Source organism: Blennius ocellaris (genome assembly GCF_963422515.1).
Source record: "Blennius ocellaris genome assembly, chromosome: 1".
Classification (NCBI taxonomy): Eukaryota; Metazoa; Chordata; class Actinopteri; order Blenniiformes; family Blenniidae; genus Blennius; species Blennius ocellaris.
Genome location: NC_137650.1, coordinates 13,638,519 through 13,665,382, shown reverse-complemented (window position 1 = coordinate 13,665,382; position 26,864 = coordinate 13,638,519). Strand labels below are relative to the sequence as shown.

General features: G+C 41.6%; 1 protein-coding gene across 1 annotated transcript in view; it reads right to left on the bottom strand.

Annotated features, from left to right (window-relative positions):
- The window catches only part of bnc1 (basonuclin zinc finger protein 1), a gene marked incomplete at its 5' end in the record, with an annotated part of 43,033 nt that extends 16,389 nt beyond the window's left edge, over positions 1 to 26,644 (bottom strand). Inside the window, 2 exons of the mRNA XM_080520536.1 lie at positions 25,647 to 25,703; positions 26,630 to 26,644. Of these exons, the coding sequence (XP_080376662.1) occupies positions 25,647 to 25,703; positions 26,630 to 26,644 (72 nt within the window). The remainder of the gene's footprint in view (positions 1 to 25,646; positions 25,704 to 26,629) is intronic.
- Positions 26,645 to 26,864: the final 220 nt, after the last annotated feature.

Sequence of the window (26,864 nt, the reverse complement as noted above, 5' to 3'; positions counted from 1 at the left end):
CACACACACACACACACACACACACACACACACACACACACACACACACACACACACACACACACACACACACACACACACACACACACACACACACACACACACACACACACACACACACACACACAGGGTGTTTTGCTGCTACCACTACCACCACCACCACACACCGCTTGGCTAATTGTTACATTATGGCTGCAACAAAACATTAGGCTGCTCTTAAATTACATTCCAACATACTGTGGCCAACGGCCAGGAGGCTGCAGGAGGCCGAGACGGTGCACGGAGTGACGGACAACCAGGTGAAGAACAGGCCCAGGTAATGACTGTGAGCTGCTTCTCTGTTGTGCTCTATTTGTTTTAATAATATAATATATAAATACTGCCGTCACACAGTTTGACTATTGAAAAAAAAAAGATATATGAAAAAGACGGTCAAAAAGTGGTCCAGTAGGGTAAAAAATTAGAGCAGGAGGGAACAATCCTCTGCACGTTGGGAAGCCTGTCTTGTCTGGACTGTTGTTGTTTATTGGGAGTTGTCTCTAAATTCTTGGAAGGCACGTAAGGACAATCTCTGTCCACGCCGACTGGAGCAAAGATTCAGATGTCTTCATTACTCGCAAAAAGACTCCAAGCAGTATCCGAACACACGGCACTTCCAGTGTTTTATTGCTACAATGTTCTTGTAAATTGGACTGAGTTTGAGACAAAAAAGCTTTTCGTGCCCAAAAAAGTTTACTTTTCGAGAAAAGGTTAAGAGTTCGGGTTAGATCAAACTTCAACCAGACTTCAGCCAAACTTCACCTTGGAGAAAAAGGTGTGACAGCTTGTCACCTCACAAAAAGTAAAGACGGTACAGAGCAAAACAAATATTTCAGGGAAAACTGTTCAGTTTTCCTTTAGAACTTTTCAAGGACCAGCTCACCAGACTTTACCTGACCCGCACATGCACAACGTCAGTCTGCATGACTTCCGCCTGTCACCACAGTCTGGGTAAAGTCTGAGCAGTTTGTCTTTGTTAAACACATCATGATCACGCGTTGCAGGCGAGCCGGAGAACAGCGGAGGCAGACAAGAGAAGAAAAGAAGAAGAAGAAGAAGCAGTGGTGAAAAGCTTTCTTACCTCGGCCATTGTCATTTAGTCAGATGTTTCCAAGGAGAGCGCCGTGGAGTTTGCCATTCCCCGCCAGTCCCGCAAAACAACTGCCTCCAACTCTCCCTGTCCGCACAAGTACTAACGCAAAAGAGCCATCACACCCAGCAGCGGCTCCTTCTACAACAGACACACATGTACTCCGCTTCTCTCTCTCTCCCTCTCTCTCGCCCTCTCTCGCTCCCTCTCATACACACACTAAGCCACCAACACTCACTCTACAAAAAAAGAGAGAGAGAGAGAAGTCACTGTGCTTTTACTCTCACTGCACAGATGTACACACACACTTACACACACACACACACACACGCCTCCTCTGCTTTCTCTCCTCTAACGTCGCTGTGGACTGGCTCTAAACTACTCAAGATGTTGAGTGTGTGCGTATGAGTGTGTGTGTGTGTATGTATGTGTGCGTGTGTGTTGAAACTGGGCACAGGGGATTGGAATGAGATCCTCCCACTCGGCATTCTCACCTCAGGAGCTGCCTGCTCCCTCCCGAGCATGCACACACACTCACAACACACACTCACACACACATGCACGCCCAGAGGTGTGCATGGCCTTTCATGCGTGCAGACACACACACACACACACATATGTCTACCCTCTCAGAGTCACAGGGCAGTCCCCTCACAGCTGGCTGGAAGAGGGCATGACACTCATCTTTCACAGAGATTTGATCAAAAGGAATCACAAAGGCTGGAGGCTCTCCTAATGCAGTGAGGGAGACTCCCCCCCACGCCCCCCCCCCCACCTCTCTCTCTCTCTCTCTCTCTCTCTCTCTCTCTCTCTCTCTCTCTCTCTCTCGCTCTCTCTCTCTCTCTGAGTAATGCTCTAAATCAACGCTGCCCCTCTGAGTGCACACAGCCGTGTGTGTGTGTGTGTGTGGATTCACCTTAACACAGCTCTGTGAACAGCCTCCATAACAAGTTATGCCTTGTGCCGTCAGGAATGTGTAAGTGTCTGTGTCGAGCATTTCTCAGGAAAAGAGGGACTTCACACATGACAAAACCAAATCTGTTATCTTTGTGGAGATGTTTGTACCCGGGGATGGATGTCAACACTCCAATATGTACGTAACGCGGGGTCACGGAAAACCGTGACCAATCAACAGCAGCCACAAAAAAAAAAAAAAAAGCAGCATTCACAGCAGTTTAGAGTAGGATATTCCAAACCCACGAGGAAGTACAAATTACAGTACCCAAGGCGACTAATGAGGAATGTGCTCTGTGGGTAGAGAACAGCTTTTCGTAAGTCCACAGTAAATGTATGGAGGAAATACAAAGGAAAATCTTTGTGTCCTCAGGACATTTTGAGGAAACTATGATCATGAAATCATGGTAACTCATTGACTTCAAAAAATATTGAGTAATTTACCCGTGACAAACAACTTTGGAAAGTAAATCAGGTCTGTCATAATACTGTGCTCATAGTATTATTGTAGTGTTTGCTGTGACGTCTTCGCTGAGCTTTTAGTCAGTCTTTTGACTGGTTCACTTGAGAGCTGAACTTAACACCAGTCAGTTGGAGGAAGATGCTCTATAATCTAGCATTTCGAGAAGACAAAAAAAGTTAGACATTGAAAAGATGCAGCAATACATGAGAAAATATTCATTTTCACAGTTTTGACACGTTGATGCAGCTCGAAAGCTGAAAAATTGCCAGTTGGGAAACCCACATGAAAACAAGACACAACGAACAAATCAGGACTTGACACCCACACCATTGTTACCATCCCTACAAGTCAACAGTTGAATGGAAATATGCTTAAAAAATCCATTATCATGAGAAGTTGTTTCTCTACAAATGGAAATACTTCTTTTTAGCAGGGAAGGCTAAATGAAGATGTTTACATTTTCAAGTGAAAACTTTTGTTGTGTTCTGGGTGCCCACTTACATGACAATGGTGCGGAGCCACTGAAAATGAAAGTTTTTTAAAAAAGGTTTCCAAGGTGGAACTTTTTTGAAAACGCTCCAAGTCAGTCTCCTTGTAAACAAAAGGAAATGCAGCCTTTCTGAAATTCTGCTTCATGCGCACCGCGGCTGTGGCAAATAGTTGTTCTGCACACGAGCAAGTAAATGGACAATACAGCCGTATCACTGTAATAACAATCCAACTTTATCGTCTGTCAATACAAATGTCTGAGTACTCTTCATTGTTAATGTTAATAGCGTATTCTCCACACGAGTGTATCGTTTCATTATATAAAGAACCAACAGGACATGTAAACTAAACTGTCTTCGATTATACCATTTCCATTTACAGATAGTTTTCATAATGCTGCTGTGTAAACGTGAAACCTTCCATTAAATGAAAAAGCAAAAACATTTTCTCTTGAAACAACATCCTGTAAACAGAGTCTAACTACTTTCTCTTCAACTATAATAAGATTTGTAGATTATAATAACCCTCATTCATAAAAATGGTTTCCCGTGTTGATTCATAACTTCAATGTTATAATACTAATAAATAGCTCATTCTTCCCACTCTACCAGTGAAAATGTGATCTTTGCACTTCAGTTATTTGTGAACGTACCATCCGTTTGAAATTATTCAGGCGATGCCATAGTAAACAGGGCTTCAGTGAAATAGTAACAGAGCATTTCTTCACTTTCAACACAAACACTGGACAATGCTCAAGTTAAAGCTGGAGACGGAGGGCAGCGATGCAACTGATTCACACAATCATTAAAACACAGAGTGTAACTACATTATAAATTTCCCAACAGCAAGCGGTTGCCAACAGGTGACTTCTGACAATAGTGGCATTACAGTAATGTATTACAACACAATGTGTTTTTCACAACACTGCTTATTAGTCATTAAGCCTAACCTTCAATGCTTTACACTTTTTATGTGTGTGGTTCCTCAACATGGAGCATTCAATAAATGCTGAACTCTTAATTCTGATGAATGTTGGCTCACTAATTAAAACTCGAGCGTCACTCAGTAGAGCGCAGACCTTCGCCAACGCCACATTTGTTTGCAAAACAGAGTTAGCATCACGAGAATGTTAGCCATCAACTCATCAATGCTAATTAGCCTGTCAGGTGAGCAGGGAGCGTCCCCATGGCGACAGACGCTGATCTCCTGTGATCTGCATGAGGTGCCTCTCCCATCTGCTTTGTATGGGATATTTTTTCCACAGTTTTTTGAGATTTTTTCAGAAACCTTTAACATTCCACAATCTAATTGATTAGTCCCTGGATGATGACAAATCATCCCTGAAGATGTCTTGCAATTTGGGTTAATAGTTTTTGGGAAGGGTTGGTGAAATACAGAAATGTAAACTAATAAATAAATAAATTCATAAATATACACGCAGACATAAACCTTCCCCCAACATTCACCGGCAAAGGTAATTAAGCACATGAGGATAAACGAAAAAGTGAAAACTAAGCGATATTCACCTTTCATTTCAAAGATTTTGGTCAGTTTTTATTTCACAAGTTAAATGTCATTATGACAGCTCAATTAATTGACCTAAAAATGAGAAACACCACCATAAAAGGTTTTAAAAGTGAATTAATATAAAAATATGTATAATATAAAGCTGGTTTTGGATGTTTTTGATTTATAACCTTACTTAAACTCTTAAAAAGCTGTAGGTTAAAAAGGAACTCCATCTGGATAAACCGGACCACTTTAAAATCCAACCAAGAGTGTAGAACAACACACATCACTCTTATTTCTAATAAGGCTTCATGTTAAATCCAGAAGACACAAATATAAAGAAAACGTCCTTATGTTCTTACAATAAATAAATGTCATCTCACAGCTTAATAAAGGGAATGGAGGCTAAATCCTTTTGAAAGATGACTGATTTTCACCTGCAGTCTTAGCCTTCCCACTTTGCTGTCTTCCCTCTGTCGCAAAGGGAAAGCCCTGATGATTTTAGCCATTAGAGGCATCCTCTAATCCACAAATTACACAGCAAGTTTAAACAGGTACACCTGGTCTGCTCTACCTGTGGCAGCTTATGGGAAGAAGGGAGGGAGGGAGGTGTGTGTGTGTGTGTGTGTGTATAGTGGGGCCATCAAGTGAAGACACACTTAAAACAGTGCCAAGCTGCCTTTCATTCGTCTTTCTTTTCTGAAAGCCTCGGCTTTACCCACAGAGTATCAACCATTCCCGGCAATTCACTGCTCCACATTTATATCATTCTCCTTGAATAATCTCATTTCTCTACTTTCACCCGTTGAAGCGGTGGGGGTTCGGTGCCCTGCTCAAAGGTAACTCGACTGAAGTGCTGTAGGGTGGGAAGAGTGTTACTCATCCACTTTCCCCACCCACATTCTCCCAGCGAGGAACCAAACCTGACAACCCTCCAATCATAAACCTGCCTCTCTAACCTCTAGGCGAGCAACACCCCCTGACTGCACGTTCACATTTCTCCCTCTCTCTCTTCTTCTTCTTCTTCTTCTTCTTCTTTTTTTCCCTGAGTGAACCAGCCTTGCTAACTGATAAAAATGCAGCTAATGGCCCTTGAAGTTGGACATTAAAACTGCATTACTTTCCACAGGAGATCAAAGGCGTTCTTATTCGTGAAAAGCCCAAAATGTTATGAGGTTACATATATGGATAAGAGACATCCCGTCAAGGCATGTATCGTATGGTCGGAGAGCCCTCCACTCGCTCCCCCTGCGGTCGTCCAGGCAAGCAGATCTGCTTACTGGCCTTGTATTTATTCCATACCTAAGGGATGCATACCAAACACAGCCCCAGACCTGGCCTGGATTAGGTCTGCGCTGCTTGTCAGATTGCTGCTCCCTGGGCCGGAGCGCCGCAGACATATTTGTGCCCCGGGGGCTGAGGGTGGAAGCTGCAGCTAAAAACCACAGCAAATAAACTCCATGTGCAGCAGAACAGGTCACGCTGCCTACTTACATGTCTGTCATTAGCCTTCCTGGGGGGGGAAGAGTAAAAAGGGGGCTTGAGCACTTGAGCAGATGAGCAGCTTTGGGAGAGCATTTACACACTCTTTTTACACTTTCTTTAAGTGACGAAGCGGAGCGAAACGCCGCTGTAGTGTGGTGACCCGCGCTCTGTAATTATTAGGTTAATGGTCAATTTGGTTGACTGGTCTTATTTCACACAAGATATCACACCCGCGTGTGATAATGCGAACGATCAGAGTCACAGCCTCGTCTTCCACTACAACATCTTTAATGATAGAAGAATGCACTTTATTATTTCATTTAGTTAACTGACTTTATCTGTTGGGAAGTGTTTTTATACATATACATACATACAGACTTGTCCCAGGACCTCACACTTTCACTTGCTTGGAATTGTATGTCATTGATGATCTGATTCAATATTCTCTGCACCTTATGATCTTAGTTTTTTTGTATTTTACCTGCAGCGCCTCCAGATCCTCTCTGGTTTGCCAAAACATTACAGTGAGTCCAGAGTTCACATCCTTTCTCAGAGATCAAACACTGGTGGAAACTCCAGTTCTCATGATATAGTAATAAAAGCAACAAGTAATTTTCCAGATTTGTTTGAACCAAAAGAAAGGCGTTTTATTTTGGTTTCCTTTGACATGAGGCCTCGGGCCTCACTATGATCTGTCACAGGGACGACAACCCAGGTTGGGAATGGAGGCCCACTTTTTTTTTTTTTGGTCATGTTTTTATGACCTATTTACAAACATTTCAAGTGTTTTTGTTTCCGAATAGTTTAGCATTTACACGTCAACATTTTGAAAAGTAGGTCCATTTATATGGAAACGGCAGGAACATTGAAAACAATGTCGTTTTCATGTTGGTCTATGAGTTGGGGCCATTTTTTTGTTGTTGTTTGTTTTAAGAAACACAGAGCAGTTTTCAAAAAGTTGTGTTTTTTATTGGCCCTGAGCACTCTTGCCTTGTAAATGGACAACCAAAATACTACGAAAGTTTTCCGTTTTCACTTGAAAATGTCTTGTAAATTGGGCAGAAATGTACATAATTCAACAGAGTTGAATGGGTGTTAAAGTAGAAATACAATGAAGAAACGTGCAGAAAAACTTGGGTGCTGTTTACCAACAGTCACTACTGGTAGCTCTGTTTGTGTTGTTGGAGACAAAATTAATCTATTTATTAAGTCAACCAGTAAAGGAACATAAGTGAAAATGTTCAAAGCCAAACTAATATTCTGTATATTGCTTGAATCATAATTATTAAATTGGTCACTGCTTAAAAAAAGCTTATCGTGAAAGAAATTGAATAAATATGTGGAATTTATATATTTTAAAAGTTCATTTAAATTTTTTTCTTAGAGAAGAGAGAAATGAATAATCACATTTGAATTTGTTATTGTGAAAATGCCAATAAAGTCCATTTTTATTGATTTGCTTGTAACCAAGCATGACATTTGGCTATTTTTTTACTGTTTTTTAAGGTTCTTTTTAATTGCTTTGTGTTGGTTTTTATATATACATACATATATATATTTAGGTACAGTTGAGATGTTGCATCAATTGTGTCTTCGACATGAAAAAATAAAAATAAATACTTAAAGCTGACATTGGCTAACATGGTTCAGCTGTGCTGACCGTTATCTCTCCTGTCCGATGACTATCAATCACAACATGCAACAACACAACCACGCATATCAAGTAAAAATGGTACGTATGTCGTGTGTGTCATCCAAGGGTCGTCTGCCTTTCCTCACTTGAGTTGACAGTGAAGAAGAAAGAAAAAAAAAAAGAGGGGGGGATTTCCTCATTGTTCTGTGCGTACCAGGCGCCGGTGTATCCAGCATCTTCAGGTTCACGCATGCAGATGTGCACGAGCAGTGTGAGCTGCAGCCATGCAACAGCAAAGGCGCACAATACATTTGAAGAAGATGGAACATATTGCAAGAAGAAAAAAGTGAGGAGAGCACTTTCACCATGCAGCGGCGAGGGGAGGTCAGAGCTGTTCATGTGTGTGGGAGGCGCAGGGCTTTCACACATTGGGTTTTATATAAAACAGCACCAGTGAAAGCAGCGCTCGCCACTGAGTGCACTTCAAATGTTAACAGAAGACCACACGATATTAGTGCTTACTATTAATATATTCTTCTCTCTTTAGACAGCGAGTAAAGTGCAGAGGATGTACTGCCACAGTAAATATAAATGAAAGCCACGCTGCTGGTCGCAGGTGCAGCGCTCACATGGTAAATGCCACATTTTGGCACACAACAATGTCATCGTTGTTTGTTTTTGTTGTTGTTGTTTTTTTTAAGAAAGTAACCCGAAGTTGTCAAAGTGAAAACGATGCACACCATTGAGTTTACACACACCACATAAATGACCTGCAAGAGATTCCCTCAGCACAGGCAACAGAACGGTGCATGTTTTACCTGTGCTTGTTCCAAAACCGAGAGCCAAGCTCCAGGTGAATAGCTCCAAACCAGGGGTGTCACACGGATGTTGGTTCATGGGCCACACACAAACTAATTTCATCTTCAGTCGTGCCGGTGAAATGGTGCCACAATAACCTTTGAATTTAAATGTATTTTTCCTTCCTTGTGGCACAGAATATACATGATGAACATGGCTATATTTTCACAAAATTAAACAACTACAACAGAAAATTACTACAATCTCAACACAATGTTAATGAAACCCCCTCGTGGAATATACAGTGAAATGTACAGAAAACCTGTCCTATAGCTGCTGAAATTGTATTTTTTCCAGACTCACCCTGACAGCATGGCATTGATTCTTGATTTTTTTTTTTTTAGCAGCATCACTGATATCTCAGCCTGGAGATTAGTTTTGTGTGTACTTTTAAAGAATGTTTAGGGGGAAAAAATGTTTTGTTTAAAATTGTAACAATTTGCTTGGTGGATTGGAGCCTCTTTCAGGCCAGTTTTAGCCCACGGGCCTTATGTTTGACACCCCTGCTCTGAAGTCTGCACAGTGGAGCAACATTTAATACTGGTTTGAGTAAATTAATAAGTAAATCAATTTAAGTGGCACCTTTTACAGAAAAATATCACAAAGTGCTTTACATCAGTAAAAGCAGAAAATATTACAGGGATAAAATCAGTAAAATGTATATGGTAATAACAAGGTAACAGCTAAGACACAGAGTGGTAAAACATAGAATAAATATAAACTAAATTGAACAACTACATGCCTGAATAAAAACATCTGAGCTTGGAAGCGTTTCTGAGCTGTTACGTTACGTGATATTTACTTTGCATGTCAGCTTTTTTCATAGAACTATTGCTACGATTCACAAACTATGGGGTTATTAGAATAGAGTGGTGTGTACGTTAAAAATAAAACAACAAACAAACATGGTAAGCAACAAATCAATTAATTTGAAAGTTGATAAGAACAAGAGAGGTTTGATTATTTGGCCTGTTTTTAAAGTGATAAGTGAGGACCTACCTGTAAACCTGTTGACGATCTGGTTGCTCATCCTGCAAATCAGGACTTCCCTAAAAAAAAATACAAATAAAAATCTGGAAATCGAGTCCAAGTATGTCGGCAAGTAGATTGGCTGGGTTAAGACTTCGTCTCAAATGGTCATGTGACCCTCACCTAAAACTTTTTTTTTTTTTTTTTTTTTAAGGGGCGTGTACATAAAGTTTGGGGATAGAATTTGGAAAAACTTTATTTCACATTCACGTTGGAATTTTTAACATTGAACCAAAACATGCATTGCTGTTGTATATATTCTGAGACAATCGCTCAGAACAGGGTGGTCCAAAACTGTCAAGTGTAAGTTTAAAAGGTTATTATGGCAATATTTTACCATATGTATGCAACATTTTACTGTGAGTATTTAGTAGTCCAGAGTGCATTAGAATGCTCCATTTAAGGTTTTTTTTCTTTCTTCTAAATCTTCCCAGGGAAGCCGTATGTAGCCTTTGGTGAAAAAAGTTTGGACACCTCTGCCTTAGAATATACCTAAATGCAAGAAAGCGCATGTTGGATTCACTGAAGGCCAAGGAAGCGCATAAGAGTTACACCAGTGGTAGAAATCCTCCATTTAGCAGGATTCAACACTCCTAAAGGATGTTACATCCTGTGTTTGGTCCATTCACATTTCAATTGAGACTTTCACCAAACCAGAGTTCATTTGCAAGGACATTAACCATTGGTGCACAGCAAGGGGTGGACTTTATCAAAAACACTTCTACCAATGGACGACACTAATGCAGAAATAATATCGGGGTGTAGTTTAAGCGGGCTGATGTTCTAGAGTTCAATGGGAAACTTTTTCCAATCTATTGTTGTGCAGCTACTGACAGAGTTGGAAACCACAGACCATACTATTTTTTCCACTTCAGCAGATGCGAGCAAGCTGTCAGATTTAGTCTCTATGCAGCCATGAAACATACGTCACCCTCAATTGTTACTTTCCATCCAGTACTGAACAAAAAAAACAAAAAAAACCCAAAACATGTATGATATAAGTTATGTCGAAGACGTCCTCCAACATGGATCCATTTCAGATTTGGGGTCTGGACATATGGGGAGATGTCTGGCTCATGTGAAGGGAGACTGATGGGAACCAGCTGCCTGTCTGTTCCAACTGCCACTGAAATGATGTGAGGACAACCCTGCAGGAGACACGTGGGACACATCTGCAGGTAAAGGCATTAGCCGGAACACAAAGAGCTCAGCAGCTTGGCTCCTTTACACACGGACGACATAAAAGCAGCGAGACGGTAGGCGCTCCTCCAAAGAAACAACTCTCCCTCACAGTAACGGCAGGTACACTTCATTTCCAATGGCGCTCATGAGGATTTCAAACTGCAATCATGAGATCATAAACATTTATATAAAAGAAGAGGAACCTTTTATGGAGCAGCTACTGGATGTAACTGAAGAAGTGCTACACAATGGTGCTATAAATAACATTTTATTCATGATATTGATTAACTTGTTTTATAAAGCCCATTATGTGAAGAGTTATTGGTTATTTAGTGTATTTTTTCCTTTAAAAGAATTATGTGTAAAGAAAAAACACTGCATATATTTGTGCCTATTTGCATGCAAAAAGTGATATAAGAAAATCTAACAATGTTTGTGCAAATATGTCCCCTTTTAGTACTTGGTGTGTTCAAACCTGGCTGACGAGGCGTGTCACCATGAAGATCAGACTGTTTTTTGGCACTTTGGTGCCATTTATTTCTGCTGATTGCTCCAATTTATGGATATTTCAGGCACATAAGAAAAAAAATATCTAGAATAAATTGCAGACATGGTTGTGAATAAGCTCAAGCAAAAATGATTTCAACCCTAAATTTATGTGAAAAGTGCACACATATACAGTATATATAATATACACGTATTTTAAGCTGAGAAAATCAGAAAAATGTTGGCAACATTGCAACAAAGAGCTTGTGCAACAATAAAATAAGGTCTTCTTACACAACTATGGGTTAATTTCTATGCACATGGTGGAATAATTCAATGGTTCTATGCATGAACTTGTAAAGAACTTGGGGATTTAATCATCCATAGATCATTAGAAGATGTTGACAATCAGGGGAAATCTCTGTTCACAGGAGACCAGGCTAAGAAAACCTATATTCGATGGCCATGATCTCTGAGCCCTCAGGCAGTCCCCCCCCCCCCCCCCCCCCCAAGTCACTGACAGTCATCTGCTTTTCCCAGCCCTCCAAACAGTCCTCAGAAGAATCTTTAGACAATGCAAGAATAACACATTGAGTGATAAAGTACATTTAAAGTACCATATATCAGTATCTGCTCTTCTCATTATGCCTTTTTGTTCATGCTCAATAACTGAGATACAATTCCCCAGAAGGCTCAGCCTCCACTGAAAGCGACCAGACGTTCACCGTCCGGCTCAAGGATGCTTCAATATTAAAAATGAAAGAGCTATAGATCAAATCACAAAAATTGACAAAGAAACGAGGACGAGCTCGAACACCTGAGCCACCAACACTCTGGTTCTACATCCAATATCTGTATTTTTCTGAGGGAAAAAAGACGAGAGAGAGAGAGAGAGAGAGGGGGGGGGGGGGTGAATAAACAATACACATCAATCCAACTATTTTAGTCAAAGGCTCCATTACACGACAAACTTCAGTTGCATTTTGGGGTCTGTTCACATGACAACAGTGCGTGGAGTCACAAAAAAAAAAATCTGTTTGGTCTTGATTGATTGTCTGAAATTGTTGAATATTTTACTCTGACATTGGGTATTTTGGTAAAATGGGTACTATGGGATGACAGTTAACATATGACTTTGAAAGAGGAAACAAAAAAATCATGCTGGCAAAATAACATTCCCTTGACCAGCCAACTTTCCTGCTGCTGTGCCACACCCCTCCCCTCAGCCACCTGAAGCTCTCTGGCGCCCCCAGTGGAGGCATCTCCCACACTAAAACAAATCTCATGCTATACTGGTTAAACCGCTAAAGTCACAGTCGCGGTCAATCTGAGCCAATATGGGGTGAAAACAAGATGGTATTGAGGACAGCTTGTTAGTCCATCAGTGTGTGAACTCATCAAGGGAAAGGAAATATCACTGACCCAGTGGACCATTAGCACTTTAACTAATCCAGACTCATCTGGAATCAAAATGAGGGACGAGGGGTGACAAACAGATTTTAAAGTTGTATGTAAAGACTTGCATGATGAAGGTTGCTAAACACTGCAAATAGATTATTATTTTCACAGCATTGCTGACAATTCTAAAGAAAAATCAGTTGAAGTACATTTAAGACTTTTTTGCATTGTATTTAAAGCTCCTTGCACTAAAACACAGAAAAACATTTAGAGTTGTCCAAACCTTTCTTTTTAAAGGGGGTCATGCGGTCACGTTAACGGTTCAGCACCTCCACCATTGTGATCTCAACCAGTTTTCGATGATTCAGAGGATAAGAGGTAATGATGTGTAGAATCTGATAAAGAAATATCAAAGGAGTAAATATATTTTTCTAAAAACTATCGAGTCACCCAAGACTAAAACTAAGAAGTGGGTTCAGTGATTGCCTGAGTGTTTAAATGGACAATTTAGCTTGTAGATGTCCTAATATACCATGTCATTTCATTGTGCGCCAGTTCCTTATTCACAATAAAAGGAATTACTAATTCGATGCATCGTTCCAGTATCTATTGGAGATTTTAACCGCATGAATTCTTGCTTGAAGAAAAATGCTTTCCTTTGGTTGGTACTGTAATGCAAATTGTCACCAGATTGCATCAGATCACTAAAAAGCTGATTTGTCAGACCCCGGCTTTTAGTTTGTGCCCTCCCTCCACCAGTCGCTGCCATCCCGTGGTGTGGCGACAGCGCGTTCATCTAATAAATAAAGCTGCTCCCTTTCCTCTCATCCTTCATCCATCCATCCCTCCATCCCCTCCCAGGAGTCTGGTATTGATCAGACATGTCCACATTAGAGGGAGGGGAGATGCTTTTATGATAATCCACCCACCCTGCCCGCCACTCGTAATGGCTGCATTAGACGCTCATCCCCTCTGCACCCGACACCTGGCCCTCGCTCTCCTCGGACTTACTGTTTGCATTACAACACTGTTTAATGGGCTCTTTAGAGGAGTTGAGGGGGCTGGGGGCAGGGGAGGGCAGGAAACTTTCCAAGAGTTTCCAGTAGATGAGGACCCAGCAAGGAGCCACTGGGAAGGTCCGGTGCAGGAGTGATAGATGGCACCATGTTGAAGTGGAGGGCGGAGGGAGCTGGAAGTGGGGGTCCATTACCTATTAGTGAATGCCCTCACTGTCTAGCCACGCCACTCAGCTGGCTGTCTGATGGCTAACAAACTCTGGGAAGTGAAGCATTGGACGCGTGTGTTCTCTGACCAAACCCAGACACAGCGCCAATCAATAACTCTCTCTCTCTCTCTTTCCCTCATTACTTTCCAGCCAAGACGATCCAGACACTTTCTGACACAAATATATAGAGTCTGTCCACAAATGTACCAAAGCTGTAACTGAAGATCCAGGTAAGACATCTATGTTTGTACGGACAGGTACTAATGTGAATTATTACCATCCCGCCAGCTTGATGGGCTTTGCTTTCGCTCTACGCCTGCATTATTTACCAGGCTGGCCAGCAGCAGCAGGAGAAGAGGTGGGGCTCTCAAAATGCCTGGCTCAGGGAAAAAAAAAACCATCCAACTGAAAAAAAAAAAAAAAAGTGGAGGAAAAAGGCGAGAGCGAGAAAGAGCCACCTGGACACCATCAGTCTCGGCGAAGGTAAACATCTCCGACATTCCTCCCGGCACACTGGCCTACAAGGGTTAAAGGTCATGATGACAAACGAGTGACCCAGAAGCCCTGAAAGGCCAAGAGAGGAGCCTCTGGAATCTCTCAGCAGGAGGACGGGGGACACAGAGACACATTCACCAGCCCAGGAGCTATGAATAAAAGGATAGTGGACTTCAAGGTCTACGGGCCACAATGCAAGACCAAACCTGTGGCTCCTCAGGGAACACAAAAAGCAGCCCTCCGAGCACACACTCGCCCACAGCAAAGCAACAACACACAGACCAAGTCCATCCCATTACGAAGCTCAGGCTCGGCTTAGAAAAAAAAATATTTAAAGAGTCGATTACTTTGACGAAAATCCTGGACAGCAGGTGGATATCAGCTACAACAACCATGACACATTTCAGCCATGAGTCGGTTGCAGTGAAAGAATGTGTAACAACTGTATTTCTTGTTCGAGGAACAGTGTGTTTGTGCGGGGGTGGAGAGGTGCAAGGTTGACAATGATGAGCCACAACTGGAAGCTGATGTTCTCCACGGTGTCAGCCGTCAATACAGAAAACGTGACTACTCGCAAAGGGTGTGCAATTATATCACACAACATTTCAGCATGAGCCGGTCACACCCAGTGTGACGCTGGGGTATAACAGAGACAGTCCTTTTAATTGGAGTGTAATTGTGATCTTAACGTCGTCTGATGTCCTTAAACTCAAAAGTCTTATAATTTCACAGCAGCCTATTTTTCTGAACTGTTGCAAAATCTATTTCAAACTCTTGTCCAACTGTTCCTTCAAGTTCTTCAGGAATCAAGTCCAAAGGTTCATCATTTTCAATATGGGATTTTTTTTATTATATCTAATAGCAATACAGTGCTACTGAAGATGATAAGTTGTTTACTACCAATAAAAGCCAGCTTAAAGGACAGCGCATGGCGATGTAGATGGTTGAACAATTCCAGTTGACAGTTGTTCCTCTTGGAATAGGTAACTAACTTGGAAAATGTTCAATGGTACAGACGGACAAGTGGCAGCACATTGATCCTCCCCATTTTTATGACCACCTGCTTAATGTTGTTTATATTCATGTTCATTAGGACATGAACTCCACAGATCCCTTAAGCTATTCTGTGGTATCGGACACCAAGGCAGCTGCTTTAATTTAGGAAATTGTATGTGCAGTAGTTTGCAGTTAGAATGCAATTTCAGAACAATGTTCAAAGATGCCAGATTCTCATGAATATTTCTATACAAAAACAATAATTTCGCCTGCTGCTGTGCAGCTTAGCTCAAGCCTTTGACCCTTGACACCAACAGGCTCCGAACAGTTTCACAGGTACTGCCAGTTCTACTCACTCCTCTCTTCTTTCAACATCAGCTGGTTATATAAGACAGATGACAGAAGCTGACCAGATACCGTGAGTAGGAACCCAAGTCAGTCGCAGATGGAGGGGGGTATGAACACTGGAACGAGAAACGCCAAGTCAAGCTTGAACTAGGAACTCAATGCATTTCCCTGTGCATACTTACACACCCCAACAAATACATTTCATCCGCCAATCCATGTTGGCAAAAATAATTCCAGAGAAAAGCTCATAGATGCTGAGGAATGCAATGACTCACACATCTGCTGCTTTTTTATTCAAAAGAAGAACCATTGAAAATAACTTTTTTTGTTGTTATTTCAAATATTTAGATTGGTATGTTGCTCATGGATTTTCCTTTATATATGATTATTTTGTTCAACTTGAGGCCCACACTAGGGATATACATTATCTCCATTAAAGAAATGCAAATACTTCATGGCATAATGTCGTCATTAGGAACACAGCATTATGATACAATGTGTGTAATTAATTCTTACCAAAGGTCAATCATTTTCTCAAGAAAACAACTCGACTTATTCTTATATTAGCACTCCTGTCATGTCGTTAGTTGGATCAGCTTGAAACAAAGAATGTCTTTGGTTGTTTTGATCACTACCACAGTTATGGATCAGGCAAATGGAACCTATTATTATGCTAAACTGTTCCATCTTTTGAGGGGAGGATCAAATAAATCATGTGAGAGAGGAAGGAGAAACAATGTGTTTAGTTGGTCAATACCCAGAAGACCACTGTTATGACCACCGGAAGTATATTAATAAAGGTACATAGTAGTCTAAACTGTCATCGTTATATAATCAAGTCATCATCTTTAAGACAACAGTAGTTTTAATAATTCTCTCTACATGATTGTTCGCATCTGTCTGGAATTACCAGAAATATAGAAACACACTGCACCGTGTGTGAATATGTGTCATGTGGAGGATGGGACACCTAAGTGAAGGTTTGTGAATACATTACATGATAAGTCACATCCACCTTTTCACAGATATACTAATTTTGACAGTGCTGCCATTGCAAATTGCTGGCTTCAGAGCCAGATAATGAACCTTCCCACTGTGGAACCTGTTGTCCCACCTGACCTATGGCCAACGCTATCTGAATACAGAGAAAAAATATATATTATTATTTTTCTGACAAGTTCTGATTAAGAAAATAATTTATTGTTAACAACTCATCTTCCTCAACTGTTCTCACAGAGGGGCCTTGGTTTGAGAACAAAAGAATGGTACCAACCGTAACTTTCAACAGTTCAGGTCAGTTCTGCAGTTCGTCCAGAGTAACTGCAGCTTCAGCTTTGTTTTTTTTGTTTCCAGCAAAGCTGAGTTGGTGCTGAACAATTGAACAGTGCACACTTGACTGTGATTGGAGATTACAGTAATTACTATTTAGGGTTGCCGTCTCACAATGTGACATTATGAGAAGCCCCAACAGACTGTGTGTTTAAACACCAAGAAAAACCTAAAGGTAATGGAGCCTCCTCTGACAAATTCTGATAAAATTCAAAAAGAGGCCTACAGAGTACGATGCATTTTATTTCTATGTTTTGATACTAATTCTGGTCTGGAAATCCACCTTTTAAGAACTTCAGTGTATGGCTTAAACTTTCATAAGGATGTACATTCTTCGTTGGTAAGTTTTGATATCCACATTTGAGTTGCTTTTCGAGCCTCTGCAAGATTTACAAGGTTATGTAACTTTATCTACTGGAGTTAAGATATTCTATAGTCCTGAATAATGAATAAAAACCCAATTTAATGCCTTTGTTTGTACTAAGGTACATCTCAGCTGGAATGTATTTAAAATCCATGAAGCATTGTTGCTCTCCCGGAGGTTCTGTGCTATCAAAGCTACATATGGAACATTCAGCCCTGACCACTGGGGCAGATCAACATCGACAAGTGGTGCTGCCTTCAAAGAGGAGATCAGTGCTTTTGATGGGGAAGTGGTACGTACATCTCTCTGTCCCCACTTCTGACAACCATGTGATCTCGGTGCAAACCAAATTAGCACACACACACACACACACACACACACACACACACACACACACACACACACACACACACACACACACACACACACACACACACACACACACACACACACACACACACACACACACACACACACACACACACACACACACACACACACACACACACACGCACACACACACACACACTGGAGCAGGCTGGCTGGCTGGCTAGAGAGCCCGTCATACAGCGACTCACAAAGGGAATAATTTAATCAGTGAGCAGCACCTTTCACAAACTCACTCTTGGTGTCGTCACATCAAACTGGGACAGTGGTGTCAAAAGAGGTGACCAATGACGAATGACTTAAGTTACATCTACACAAAGGTTCAACCTTCCTGGACTGTGGGTCAGTCTTCAGTATTGTTTGCCTTGTTGGAAGCATGGCTTCCACCCTTCCGTTACCTCTGAAAGTGTGCGGTGGTACCAGACCCCAAGACGGTAGCACACACTTTCATCCTTGGAGGTTGTGTGGTGAGGTCTTTATGAATCAGATTGGTTTGTCCAGCATGCTCGACTTGATCAAGATCCGTGAGCGTTAGAGGTCTTTGAACTCATTGTTGTGGTCTTTAAGTCATTACTGAGCCATTTTTCAGTGTCGGTTCAATATCCTGTTGAAAGAGGTCAGTGCATCGGGGAATACTCTTTCCATCAAGGGATGTACTTGGCCTGCAAGGATGTTTGGATAGGTGGGATGGATGTTAAAGGTCTACACGAATGTCAGGACCAAAGCTTACCAGCAGCACTGTGGCAGAGGTATTACATTCTACTTCAATGCCTCCATGTACATCACAAAGTGATGCAGGCGCCAAATAGTGACTGATAAACTCAATGATCGTCCTCCCTTTGAAAGATTTGGGACTTCACGAGTCGAAAAAAACCCAGTAACACTCAATGGGAGCTGCAGTTATGGTTATAATTGATACCAGTTTGAAGATAGACACCTTACCCACTGATTCCATTGTAGATTTTCTGTCTTGAGGCTGACTGAGTGCATGTCTTCATCAATGCAAATTAAACTAGTGAGTATACTAATCAAGGAAGGCATGTTCATCCTATGGAATAATTCTGTCGGAGAATTATGCTGCAGAACACATAACAGCGCAGCCCTACATGTTGGACCCAAGGTCAGAGGCCGAACCAGAAGAAGCTATAGTACAAAAACTTGTTTATTGAATAGAAATGTATAAATGAGTTATTTCGCCAGATGCATCAGGCTGAAGTGCCACATATTCAATGATGACACAGCTTTTCGCAGGCCCCATTTATGTTACGTTTTCACTGCGGAAAGATTTTGCGATTGGACTTCCACTTTTTAAAACATTTTGTCTGTCTACACAGAGATGGCAGAAATGCTGAGAACAATGTTTTCATGTTAGATCATGAGTGGATGCTGTTTGTTTTTGTAAGGAAACCACACAATCCTGCACACAGAGTATAACACACTGTAAACATCAACAATAGGAGAACACAGGCATTCATATGTACAGACGACGAAGTTGGACTGCTATTAACAGCATCTGCCAATAAATAAACTACCAAGTCCCGGGATAATAGGGACAGGGAGTCAAGACACTCTGGAAGCAAACATTGTTCTTATTGTCCATCTGCTCACGTATGTGCACAAAAACTATTTACTATGGACATGGTGCACACGGGCAGTATTAGCATTTCAAGTTTGGCATCATCTACATGGAGAGTGTTTTCAAAAAGTTCCACCTTGGTAGCAACCTTTAGAAAGTTGAGTGACAGTGACCTACAGCACCAAAAATGGTGGAATTTTTTAATTTGCACGACAAAATGTTGTGTAAACAGGGTCAAGGTTTTGGAATGAAGTTTGAAAATGTCATACAAATCACTGCAAACTTGAAACATAAATCAAAGCAGAGGTCTCCAAATTAAAGGTCTTGAACCAGGACCATTGTAGCTGAAATATTTAACTTGACGCGAGGCTCTCAGATCTGGAGCAGATTTTTGAGGAAAAAAAAAACAAACCTCGAGAAATATAGATAGAGAAATAGAACTGTACAACAAAAAGTCAAAGCGCACTACTCATTCATGACTACAAGTTCACAACCTGACTGCTCACACTAAACAAGTAGTTTGTTCATACTTGTTGGATAAATCAGCGGTGGTTGGTCGTGCACCTGAAACTTGTTTCTGACAAAAATCTAGGAGGAGGGAGGAGAAGGTTGTTGCCAGAGAAAGAGCAGCAGTTTGGTAGTGGAGGATTCACGATGCTGACAGGGCAGAAAGGCAGTGCCTGGTCATCTGTGCACTGAGATAATTAAAAAGAAAGAGATGCCAAGTGGAGAAAGTCTGGCTAGGAAAATGTAGGCTGTATGGGTTGTCAGTTTTGCAGAGAGAGCAGGAGCAAGGAACTGTGTTTCTTTTAATATCCATTATGACCACTTTGCATTGGCATAGTACTTGACCATTCTGCTGTAGAAAAGCAAAAGACTGTGAGTTTTAAGGGCTCAAGTTGTAGCTTGTTTCTGATATTTGGACATCATTCCTGACTCCAGCAAATAGCGGTTCCCAACATGGGGGTCAAAGATCACAGAGTGAGGGGGTGAGGCTTGTGCCAATCTGCACATTTTAACGAAACCTACAAGAAGACACTTTCTAAAATCTGTGGGAAACTGCACATTGCTATATAAAAGGATTATTTTCTTTACTTTGAGTGTTGAAATATTATTATTTTTATTTGGGACAATCTCTGTGTTGGCCTTGCAGCTTTTTCTTGGATAAAGCAGGTGTAGGAGCAGAATGTACATTTATCTTTCTATGGTAAACAGTGTATTGGTGTCACGGGGTTATTGGCAGGTGGATTTTAAATTAGGTAACTTTTCTTTGTTGGTGAGGTGTTTCATCCAAAGAAGAAAACCGTTTCTGGACGCTGAATTGATGTGCATGTATGGCTGTATTGGAAGTATGAGCATGAGTGTACTGGACAGTCTGAGTTGTGGATATGAATATAGTAACAAGGTGATTAATCGTAATTTAGGACTCAGTGGCTTAAAGCATGGGCTTGGCCTCTACAGCAGGTACAGAACATAGATGTATGCATGATTTGTACACTTTGCAAGCTGCCAAAGGCAAGACACTTGCTAAATTTAGCACTCAATGGACTTTATAGTTATTTGGTTGTTTTTTTTTTATCATGAATAATTTCAAAAACTGCAGCCTTCTTGAAAACTGAGTCATCAATTGTAGCTGGAGGACAGCCAGGTCATGTCAATTCAGTTCAGCACAATTGAAGTGGTTGAATGGTTCAGATCTGTATAATGATAGTCTGAGTGTAGAATTTTTAAAAGTGAATACATGACACAAAAATCTAAATACTGTTTGATGAGTTCAAGTTTATGCATTTGTGTTATTGTTTTTTTTTTTTTTACACTTGTCAACGAATAGTATATTTAACATCCCAGATTTAGACACAGATACAATATTCTATGTAGATATGCTTGTATTTAAGAATACAGTGTACTATTGATTGTAAAGCCAACAGATTTTCATTAAATAAATTACAAATATAAGGGTACATTTTTATCGGTAAAAAACAATGTTGTAATGTTTGTGAATCTGCTAACCAACCAACTAACCAGCTGGACATCAGGAGCAGATTTCAGTTTTATTTTATGTACCAAGACAGAGTTACTGAAAAGAAAAAAGAAAAAGAAAAAGCTTGTGGATAAGCTCAAAGGCTTCAGAAAATTATGGGGGTGAAAAAAAACAAAAAAACATCCTCGATCCACGACCACGTCTGCGCTCGCTTGATCTTGAACCCCTCAGGTTATTCAAGTCTCCGGGGAGTTTTCAGAGGTAGGAGGTGGCGCTGAGAGGTGGGGCGCGGGGGGCTTACCAACAGGTTCATCTACAGGCCTTTGCTGCTGTGACACATTGTGACCTCCCCTGGGCTTTGGGCACAGCGAGAGCTCGGCGAGGAGTGGGGGGGCGGGCGGCGGCGAACGAGTGGAGAGTCAGAGGGGAGGGGAGGGGGAGAGGGTCCGTGCGTGTCTTCATCGTGTTTAGTTGTGATTAGATAGAGCAGCATCTCTGTGGTGGCTGTATATCCATCTGCCGCTCGGGGCTGAGCGTCGTGTTCCTGTTGCCATCCTCATGACCTCGGACCTAAACACAGCAATTAACCACCATTGGACTTTCCACTTTTCCTCAAACTCTGGTCCAAACAAACACACCACTTCTTCGAACCCCCCCCCGCCTCTGTTCATCTTTTGATCTGCTGCGGTTCTCGCTGACCAACAAGAGAGAATATCGCCCTCTTTTAGCCAAAAGCAGCCACAAGCCAGGACACACATTCACTCGTACTTTTTAAAGCAGTTTTTTAGACCAAAAAACAAGCTTATTCATGATTTGTCAATCTGACATTCAAATTCACAGCTATTCTGACTTTCAAAGACAATACGATTGTTTAGTTTTAATGTAACTTATTGAAACTCAACAGTCTCTCTATGTGATTTCTTTGATGTCTCCCAGCTCGTAATAGCTCCTCTTAAAATGACAAGATGAATACACTCAATAGAATTTGTAAAGGTTGCTACCTTGAGCATTTACCAAAAGAAATCTTTAACTTCCAGTGTTTGCGTTCACAAATGGCTATATTCCAAAGAAAATACCATCTATACAACTTGAATACAGAAGAATGTGTTCAAATGGTGAAACCGAAAAGTGCACATGTGCTAATAATGCGGACTGAGTCCTTCAGGAGCGGTACTCAAAACTCCATTCACTCACTATTTAAATTGGATGTTGGGGAAATTTAAAGCAATCCTAAAGGTTTAATAGTGACTGTTTTCCCTCGAAGTGCACTGGGTCAAGTTTTGACCTTTCCAAAACTACAGGGCAAGTTGAAATTATATGCTGTAAAAAGGACCAGTCAAATAGACTCTTCGTAGGTTTATCTCTGAATTATTAAATTACTTATGAACCAAGGTACATTATCATGTTTATAGGCGAAATATGTTACTTGGAAAGTGGATACATATGAGCAACACATGGAAGAAATGTTTTTTGCAGAGATTTCTCATCTCAGTGGTTCAATCTACAGCTACACTACATTACTAATTGTAATGGACTGTATAGTTTTTATACATGTCAATAATGATAGCTATAGTATAAAATGTTTGACCAGGGACCGCTAGGATGAACGAGTCAATTCTTTTTGTATACTTGTACAAAAATGAATGCATTAATGTTAAAAAAAAGTCAATTAAATTAAAGTAAAGCTGTCGCATCTCCTGCATCAAGAGGGAAACTTACATCTATATGCTCAAACTGTGTATTTTTACATAAAAAAGGTAACTAAGTTTAAAAAATATTGTTGTTTACTTTTGATAAACATAAAAAAAGAGGAACTTGTAAAGGAATAAAAAGAGAAAAAAAGCCCAATTTGTGAAGATGGCAATATTATGTCCATGTTTATATGTTTATAGAAGACGACTATGAAGATAATACATCTGTTGTATCTGCATTTGACGTAAAGCGCCTGTTATCAGAGAGGAAACACTAAATGGATGTCATGGCGAGATGTTATTTCGCTGGTTTCTGGTGCAGCTCAGTGTTGGAAACAGCCTGGGGGGGGGGGGGGGTTGTCTGGCGTGGCCACAGTTCGCTCAGGCGCTGCCGTTGCCTGTGACAGTCACTGGCGGTGGATCTGGCCTTTAGAAGTCTGTGCTCACAGATCACCTCGGGGCCTGTGTTGTGAAGCGGCAGTGTCGGGGCCGTGTTGGGACATGTAACGGCTGAGTCTTGACACGGAGCCCAGCAGCACCCGAGGGCCCCCCGAGCATGAGAGGTTGGCCTGTGTCAGGGTACGACGAGATGACAGCGCCATTCGTCACCGTCAGTGTGAGGGGGGGGGGGGGGGCTGTGATACGGTGGTTGGAAATACTGGTAAAATGAATCCGTGTTGGAAAATAAGTGTTCCCAGTGACAAACTCCTGATGACGAGTCAAATATTTGAAATCGATATAGACATAACAAAAAAAAAACAACAACCTCTTGCTGCATGAAGAGAAGCGACGCTACCACAGAAGCATTTTTCTGACATGATGCTCGTCTTCTCGGGACATCATGTGTCAGAGCTTTTAGGATTCGAGCTGTGGTTTGGTGGATTTAAGCTGGGTGGAGTGGCCTCAAGTTGTGAAAATAAATTACAGGTTTAAAGGAATTAGTTGCGCCTTGATCAAACTGTGCATGGTTCATACATAGTTACTGCTTTTCAATGGCTTGATTGGAGAACATGTAGCTCCCAGTCAGACATATAAAAAGGGGAAAGGAAACAGGGACAGTGTTAAATCAAGCTATGAATGGCTGAATGAAACAAGATGATAAAAATACAAAAAAGCAATGGAAAAAAAATGTCATATTTGTAAAAAAATGTCTTGATTACAAATTAATTGTATTGAATTTCAATCTGTGTTATGTCTGTCACTGAAAATTAGCAGAATGGTATTATATCACTATAAGTACTATTACTTTTAAGAGAAGCAAATTTTATTTTTGTTACTAAAGAAACAAAAAAATAGTAATTTTTTTCTCAGTCAACCCTTTATGGGGTAAAGCAACCATGTGTGGTAACCTGCTTTCCCTGTTTCTCCAGAACTAACTTTACTTAGTTAACAACACTGACAGATCACTTCATTCACTAGTTAAAAACATTATTTTCTGTCGGACACTATGTCACCATGTGGTGATTGGGATGAGAGATCAGTATTGTGAAAGATTTTATCCTATTCACAGATTTATTTTTTGACAAAAAGTTGTGAAATATGATGTTATTTTGTTTAGTTGTACACTTTCTAACAGATTTCATTGAATGAAAATATAATGTTGTTGTGCCCAGAGTCACTGAAAACAAAATTTTTTGAAAAGTTGAAACTTTTCAAATAAAATGTAAAACGCTCCATCTCCGTCTCCGTGGAAACAGGGAAAATGCACGTTTTTTGAAGTGTGTCGTTTCATTACAACGGCACCAGCCAGTGGTTCTACATGCTCTTTAATAAAACCCCACTCTTGAAATTCTCGGTTTCTAAAACAACCCCTATATTCACATGGTTGCATTGTAGTGTTTCAGTGACACATTATCTGAGCTGTCAGCTCCGTGTGGGTCAGTCTGAGGACTGATTCAGAGTTCAGATAAAGTAACACTGAAATGAACATGAATACATTTAAGGCTGCTAATGCACCACAGCTGAGTTGGATAAGGGCTGATGTTATTGTTACTCATCTCTACTGTAGTTCTTTGGCAATCTCAAGCTAGTTCAGGATGAAGAAGCCACTTAAAAACAGAAGTTTATTGAAATAGACACTTTGGTAAAAGAAGAGGAACTTCGCTTAGTATTCAGTTAAAAAAACCTAAAAATAAATAGCTGATGCCTCGCTCCTCCAGGTTACTGTACTTGAAAGTTGAACACGGCGAGGAGACTCTCCGCGGTAAAAGCTGTTTGACTGAGTGAACAAGCCTGTTTTCTTTTCCAGCTGAGCTTGACCTAACATGGCATCGGTGAGGCAATTTGAAATGAATACAGCAAGGTAGAAAATTGGATTGTGGAAGCTGTTTTACAAGTCTGGACTGATCGATGCTCACATGGCGCGAGCACAGAAAATCTTCTCTGAGGCTATCATTTCAACATGAGAGGCGAGAGGTGCCTCATTAGGAAGCCTGGCGTTCGCCGAACTAAAGAAACTTATCGGGAGACGGTCGACCCGTTTCAGGGGGCGTCTGCGGGACTCCACGCAGCCAGTTTCGACTCGGTTATTTTCCTGACTGTGAGTTGGTGGCAAACACGTGTTCAGACCATTTTACACCAGCAGACAAAGAGACAGTGCTAATCTCCGGGGTGTGTGTTGGGTTGTTCACTGTTGCTACCCGGGCAGCCGATTTGACACCGAGACTCTCTCGCAGGGCCAAGAAACCGGGTCGCCTCTGAAACGGAGCGAGACAAGGAAGAAGAAAGAGTGTGAGTGTGCACACACACACACACACACACACACACACACACACACACACACACACACACACACACACACACACACACACACACACACACACACACACACACACACACACATACACACACACACACACAGCCAATCAAGCCTCACCCGAGTCCATGTCACTCATGGACCACACCGTCACTCGTCAAGATGTTTGTCCTGTAACGGCATTCAGAGGCGGATACATTTTTGAAAATGCCGACTCCACGCACGGTGGCACACAACAAGGGACAACCTCCTCATGGATAAAAATGAGCTTCCACTTGATCTTTCTTCTCCCCTTTTTCCCCCTCAATTTCAGTGTCGCTCACTCTCTCCCTCGTTTCTGCTTCTTAAGTGAAATGTGAGACTCCAGCAGCATTCCTTTCTAAATAGACTGAGAGTGCCGCTGAGAGAGTGCGTGCGTGCGTGTGTTTCCGTGTGTGTGAGGGTGTTTGACAAAGAAAGGGCAAAGCACAAGAGAGGGATGCTTCATACAATGATTTTATTTTCCCAGCCAAAAATAAGAAAAAACACTTTTTCTATTATTTATTCTAGATTTGTGTTTAGACAGGAAAGGGAAAAAAAAAGGAAAAAGAAAGCCAGCCCACTTGATTGGCCCACAGCACAACACACACTCACGCCCGATAGCTGTAACATGGCTCACCAGCTCGTGAACAGGAACACATTTATGTAAAACCAAAATCTGTACACACACATGTGCGCGGGCCTCGCCGCGGCTCGTCGCTGCCGCTGTGGCTGACAAGTCCGCTGGGACGGCCGCTGTTAATCAGAGCAAGATGTTTATTTTCATCCCTTTAATGATCGGGATGGGCTCGTTCCGCGCGGACACCGGCATGTTTTCCGCCAACGTACATCTGTTTGTGTCATGATCAATCCACTCTGACACATGCAACTCCCATCAGTCGACCCCCTTTGCCCCCCCCCCCCCCCCCCTGCACCCTCCCTCCTCCTCCCCCTCCCCAGACCAGCACATGCACGCACACACAGCTGGGCCTCCCCAACAGCCATCAGGCTAAGGGACATAATTACCCCGGCTGCTTGTGACATTCCTGTTCAGGGGTCAGAGGCGAAGCCCCCCCCCCCGAAC